The following is a 6,974-nucleotide window of genomic DNA, read 5'->3' as shown; positions in this document are numbered from 1 at the left end:
TTTGAAGAACAACAAGCATTTGTCTCTCGAATGAGACACAAAGCGTGCGAGTGCTACTATTCTCCCGTTCAGCCTCTATATTTCGCGAACAGTCTTGGGTGGGCTCATCTCCTGTATGGCTTTGATTTTTGCTAGGTTGGCCTCAATTCCTCTCTGGGACACCATATAACCCAAAAATTTGCCTGAGCTGACCCCGAAGGCACACTTGGCAGGGTTCAGCTTCATTTGGTGGGCCCGTAATACTTGGAACACCTCGTCTAAATCGGCTAGGTGATCTTGGGCCTTAATGCTTTTTACCAGCATGTCATCCACGTATACCTCCATATTTCTGCCTATCTGGGCCTTAAAAATCTTGTTTACCATCCTCTGGTAACTCGCACCTGCGTTCTTCAGACCAAATGGCATCACCAGGTAGCAGAAGTTCTCCTGGTCTGACCAGAATGCCATGTACAACTCATCTCCTTCCTTTATGAGGATTTGGTTATATCCAGAGTATGTGTCCATAAAGCTTAGCCTCTTGTGTCCGACTGTTGCATCTATTAGCAGATTGATCTGGGGTAGTGGGTATTCATCTTTGGGGCAAGCTTTATTGAGGTCGGTGTAGTCAACAAACATTCTCCATTTCCCGTTCGGCTTGGGGACCATTACTACGTTCGCGAGCCAGGTAGGAAATTGCTCTTCTCTAATAAAGTTGGATGTTTTTAATTTCTCTATTTCTTCCTTCATCGCGGCCTGCTTTTCTGGCGCGAACGTTCTTCTTTTTTGTTGTACCACCTTTCTGTTGGGGTCCACGTACAGAGCATGCTCAGCAATGTGTCGCGATATGCCCGGCATGTCAGCTGCTGACCAGGCGAATACGTCTTTGTTCTTCTATAGGAATGAGGTGAGTTCCTTCGCTTCTTCTCAGCTTAGCGATGATCCAATCTTGACTGTCCTGGCGAGGTTCTGCTCATCCACTGGGACTTCCACAAGTTCCTCCATCGGTTCGCCCCGCTGATAGCGTCTATCTCCTTCGCGGTTGTCCACGACCTCCACCTGATAGGCTGTTCCTCTACAGTTGCCCTTGATGCCCTTCAGGAATGTTGCGTGGCATTCCCTGGCTTTTTTCTGCTCTGTCTGGCACTCCCCTATGCCATTAGAGGTGGAAAACTTGACCTTCAGGTGCTTGGTAGAAACTACCACTCCCAACTCGTTCAGACTAGGTCTGCCCAATATGGCGTTGTAGGCTGTGGCCGCTCGAACGACCATGAAGTTGACCTTTATGGTCTTTTGGCACGGGGCTGTTCCCACTGTCATCAGGAGCTCCACAGATCCTTCAATTGGTGTTGGCGCTCCTGAGAATCCGTACAATGGTGCGGTCTTGGGCTTCAACGTACCGGGCTCAAACCCGAACTGCAAGTATGCATCGTAGGATAGCATATCCACGGATGCTACTGTTTCCACTAAGACCCTGTGGACGGGTCGATTGGCTATAACTGCCTGAACCATGACAACATCGTCGTGTGGCCAGCTCAGCCCCTCCTTGGTCTTTATCCAAGAAGGTGATCTCGGGCTCCGTGGGTGCTTTCTTCTCGATGACTTCTGCTACTGCTACAAATCTCGCCTTCGCCTTAGCTTTGCTAGTTGACTCTTGCCCTAGTCCTCCCAAGATGGTGAGGATTGCTGGGGTTGTGGATGTGTTGGCCTCATCCTGATTTCTCATAACTTCTCGATGATCGCCATGTTGGTCGCCTTGGCGATCTCGGTCTCCCCCTCTCCGGGCTCTATCATCTCTTCGCTAGTCATTCCTTGGGGCTTCTCGGCCTCGGGGGTTATCTCTTGCCTCCTTCTTGACATAACGCCTCCAGTGGCCCTTCTAGATCAAGTCCTCTATTTCCCTCTTCAGCTATCTGCAGTCTTTCGTGTCATGGCCTACATCTTGGTAGAACTCGTAAAACTTATTCAAGTTCCGATCCTTCGGTTTTGAGAACATTGGCCGGGGTCACTGTAGTAGCCCTCGATCAGATACTTCCATTAGGATTTTGGTCCTGGTGGTGTTGAGCGGGGTGTAGTCGGGGCTGTGGTCTCTGTCTGACCTTGCTCTCTTGGTGTCCTTACTCTTCTCATCCTTCTCGCTTGCCCTCTTTTTCTCAGGGACCTTGCCGTCCACTGCTTTTCTTGCCTTCATGATATCTAACATGTTGGCATATTGGTAGCAGTGGTCTAGTAGCTGCGGCATAGTCGTCACTGGGCCCAGTGCGAGTGATTTCACCAGGTCGTGGTTGGTGACCCCATTGTGCAAGGCGTTGAAGGCCATTGCGTCGTCCAGGTCCTTGATCTCCAGGCTCTCTGCGTTGAAGTGGGTGATATAATCTTTGATGGACTCATCAGAGCACTGCTTCACAGCCAACAAGTTGGTTGCGGTCTTCTTCTGCTTTACACTGCTCTGGAAGTGGTTGACAAAGGCTTTGGCCAACTCTGTGAAGCTTCGGATAGAGTTAGGCTTCAATTTGGTGAACCACAACGCCGCGGGCCCCTTGAGAGAGGTGGGGAAAGATCGGCAGGATACTACATCAGACCCACCATAGACTGTCATCATAGCATTGAAGTAACTGACGTGGTCGTTGGGATCGCCCTTCCCATCATAAGCCTCGAACGTAGGCGGTTTAAAACCCTTGGGAAGCTCTGCTCTCATGAGGTCCCTCGTAAAGGGATGTTGGCCTGGCCTGAAGCTTTCTTCTAGGGTTGTTCCCCTCTCCAGGGCCCCAATTTTTGTGTTCATCTCTCTGAGCTTACGGTCAAGCTCGCTTTCTTCGACCTGGTTGTTGATGACGTTTGTACGTGTACGACATGCATTCAACTCGTCCCTGAGATCTGGACGGGGTAGCCTTGGTGGGTTGACCCAATCAGTACATATGTTTGAGGCCTTGGAATGAGTCCCTTCAGACCAGCTGTGAATTCTCCTGCCGGTGGAAATTGATTGATCTTCCCCGCGAGGGGGCCTGCTCCGGGTAGGCAGGTTCCCCGTACTCACTGTTCCTAGAGGAGGTGGCTCTCGCCTGGAGGGGTGTGACGACCCCACTCTACTTCCTGATGCTCGTACGTCGTTTCTTGCTGTCCTCGAATTTTCTTGGGCGGTTCTTGGGAGTACCAGAGGCAGCAAAGGTGCAGGGGGTGGTATTGGTGCCGGCAGGAGGCCTACGGCCGTGGTAGTGGCTGCCTTCAATGCTTGCACCTCACGAACTATATCCCTCAGGACCCCACTCTGGTTGAGAACCTGCAGTTGTAGGTCCTAGATTTGGCCGACATTGGCAGGCGCTCCAGGATCTGTCTCGGGGACGAATCCCTACGGCATCGGTGGCGGAGGTGGTAAAGCCTAAATGCCATGGCTGGACTGGCCCTGATTCTGAGTCAATGTTTGGTCAGCCTCCAATGTGGCAAAGGGTTGGGTTCTTGCCCCTTCCCCTGCCGTTGGTAGCTGGGGGTCGACGGATGCGATTGCCGTCGCCGCTGCTGGGTTTTCTTCCCTGCATTCCCGCCGCCACGGGGGTTCTTCGTTGTCTGACGAGTCACCGGGTTGTCCACGGCTGGTGGGGCCTGAGTATTGGATGGAACGACATTAGGTTCTCCGGCCATGATCTCAAGTTCAGTCAGATAGAGAGTCTAAGGCTTTGAGAATTGTATCATTCCCACAGATGGCGCCAAACTGTTGCATCAGAAATCCTACCGGAGCGAGTTCTACCTGCAAGACAAGGATTAGCAGGGAGTACAGGGCGTCACCGGTGATCTCACTCCGATGCTTAAGTTAGACCTTTGAGCAATAGTCAGAATAATGAGAATTCAGATGATTTGGGTGTGTGTTACCTCCCTTATTTAAGGTGATGGAGAGTTTGAGTTACGCCGGGAGTGGTAAGCTGGAATCCCGGAGTGGAGTGAGACCATCGCCGAATATAATATGGAGTTAACGTTTATCCATTATTCCCCACGTGCCAGAAGAGGCGTGACGTGGCGGAAGTCTAGGACCGGGTCAATCCATGACAGACTTGGAGTGGCTTACATAAGCCGCGAAGGTTATCCTTTTATTCGCATTGTGTTGCCACATAGGACAACGAGCTATGCATTGTGGGCACGAGGCTGGGTTCGTGCACTAGTTATCGCCTAGCTCGCGATTGGGACCTGTATCCACGACCTCGTTAACTCGTTCTCAGCGACCTCGATCCTATGTCCCAACACTTTTCATCCGTTTCCTATTTCTTATCTTCAAACCCCACTTTCCTTTACACTTCTCCTTCCATTGAAATCTATTTCTCTCTTCTAGTCTCCACCGAACCCACTTCTCTATCTTCCATTCCTATTTTCTGGTTTTTTATTCCATATCAAACCCCACCCATCTATTCTCTGTCCATTGTCTCCCTGAGGTTAACGATCCCTTTACCCACTTCCATTTCTGGTATTTGTCAATTCATTTGGAAGATATGTCTGCAGCATTTATGAAGAGGACAATGGAGCTGTTCGTGAAGGGTTGCTGTAGTTCAAGTGATCCTACTTGCACTACTTTAACTGTCGTTTTCATTTTGTTTGGCCTTTTAATTGTTCATATTGGATTGTAATCAAACCCCCTCCCCTTCTTTTAATTCCCAAATTGTAATAAGTTTTTATCCTTTGATCTCGAGTTCACTGCCGATTGCATCGTGGAGTCACACGAAGAGCCTCAGGTATATTTTATCCCCATTTTATTTACTCTATTTCATTCTAATTCATATGTGTAATCTGTCCCCATTTCCCTGCTTCATGTTCTTTGTTTTTGCTCATTCTTGAATCCATGAAATGTTGTTATTTGATGTGCTGCCATCCCCAATCCCCCTGATTTTGACCCTCTCTGTTAACCTTTTTTAAATGCATTTAGCAATAATATGAAGCAGACAAAACCAATAATGAAACAAATATGGCTGAACCGATTTGAATCTGGTTACGGGCCTGCCTTGGTATTTGAAATATCATGTGTTTAAGATGGATAAATACAAATATGGTTGGACCGATTTGAATCTGGTTATGGGCCTGCCTTGGTGTTTGGGCCTAGGCTGATGTGCCAATTTTGTTTTGTTTATCAGTATTCATGTGTTTATGGGATTTCAAATATGGGTTGGATTTTAAAATGGATGAGTTTGAATCTGGTTAAGTAAGGGGCCGCATCATGAATGATTGGGCCCACCATGTTCGGTTTTAGGAAAATTAATTCAATGAGAATGAATTTGAGTGTGATTTTGGGTCTAGGATCAGGCTGGACCTCCAATATTGATAAATCAATTAATTAAGAAATGGGTTTGAGCTTGAAATTACAAGACATTATTTGGGTTTAATTCAGAATTTAAGTGTGGGCCGCATTTCCAACTTAGGCACATATTGATTTGGGGCCAATTGGCTTTGGCTTTGGTTTGGGCATCGGTCAATCGGCCAAGTTTAGGTCGAGAGTGGGGAGGCTATAACCCACACTTGGGTTTGAGTACATGTTACCGTCTAAAGTGGGATCTCGCGGTTGTACCACTCAATGCCTTTTGGTCAGCCTTAGAGTTGGAACGTGTGAGAAGGGAAGAGCCCATCCGGTGGCGATGAGTTGAAACACAAAATATATTGGGACCTCTTGGGACGTGAATGTGTAGGACGGGATTTGGGCTAGCCAGTCATCTAGCCCATAGATGTTTAGAAATTCTTCTCTGCTTACTTGATATGAGTAAGATAAGTAGATTTGCATGTTTTAATTATGTGAATTCCATGTATGCCATGTCTAGCCAAGTTTGAATAATTTAGCTATATATTGCATAGCTATATATTGCATGTGCTGATGTGATTAGATTGTATATATTCACCATTTTTAATTAGCTTAATTGTTTGTTATGTCGATTTAATCACTTTAAATACCCTAGGGTAGAATGATATAGGAACTTGGTGTAGGGTTACCCAGTCCGTACATAGATGCCTAGTCCTAGGTGCTCAGTTTTAGGATGACTTAGATCTAGAATAATTGGTTTTAGGGTTGCAAGCAAGATCTATCCAAGCAAATGGTCAAAGGAAAGGACGACCGGTTCCGGCTGGGTGGACTGGGTGCCTAATACCTTCACAGTCTGTAACTTGACACTTACCCGATGATCTGGGTGGACCTTAGCCTTTATCCATCGAGTCATTAGTCTTTCCCCTAGTGGGAACACTTAGAGACAAAACTAGGTAATGGTTGCTTCTAATAAAATGCAGCTCTATGAGTCTAGTTTCTAACAAAATTAGAACCAAGACAAATGGAGTTTTTATGGTGGAGTTATATCATTTTAACTAAGAGGAGGTCAATCTGCAGAGTAGCAGAATTTAATATTTATGTTGGGATTTAACATGTATGTATGGAATTGGGTTCTCATCATCAAATCAATCATATAAATTGATGTTTGGATCTAAAAATGTTTTATCTAAAACATCCAAAGTGATGAGGGTCATCATTAGTTTAACCTAGAACTTGGATTAGGTCCAAGAGCCCTAGAATCAAGGAATGATACCTTCCTTAGGCTATACATTTGGTGGTGAGCTGTACAGTTGCAAGGAGTTGGTGTTTGCCTTCTTAATGGTATGTAGGTCCTCACCAACGGGGCTACCTCGTTAAGTTCAACCACGGGTTTAATGCACTACAGCGTACTGGTAGCTTTGACCTCGGTTCCAAACCTTCAACCAAAAATTCAAATTTGCCCATATTTTTGGGCACGGGTTTAACATCATCAATCATCTTTGGACTTAGGTCTCTATATATATAGAGACCTAATTGAGGAGGTGGCAAACTTACGGTCTAGATCTAACCAAGTGGTGTGATCCTAAAGGGTAGCCCATAAGATTATCCTAAATTGCATATAAAGATAAAACTTATCCAAAATCGCAGTAAAGGATGATTCTACCAGGGCATAACCTAAAAAACCCCTTGCGATAGGTAAGTTTATTACATTTTCTCCCTACACTAC

General features: G+C 46.5%; 1 protein-coding gene across 1 annotated transcript; it reads right to left on the bottom strand.

Annotated features, from left to right (window-relative positions):
• Positions 1-1,981: 1,981 nt before the first annotated feature.
• Positions 1,982-2,761, bottom strand: LOC122650621. Its single transcript, XM_043844021.1, has one exon. The coding sequence runs from the start codon at positions 2,759-2,761 to the stop codon at positions 1,982-1,984; it is 780 nt and encodes a 259-aa protein (XP_043699956.1).
• Between the last annotated feature and the right edge of the window lie 4,213 nt (positions 2,762-6,974).

The sequence above is a fragment of the Telopea speciosissima genome, chromosome 2 (assembly GCF_018873765.1).
Source record: "Telopea speciosissima isolate NSW1024214 ecotype Mountain lineage chromosome 2, Tspe_v1, whole genome shotgun sequence".
NCBI lineage: Eukaryota > Viridiplantae > Streptophyta > Magnoliopsida > Proteales > Proteaceae > Telopea > Telopea speciosissima.
The sequence above is the reverse complement of the archived record's forward strand: the minus strand, read 5'-3'. Positions and strand labels throughout refer to the sequence as shown.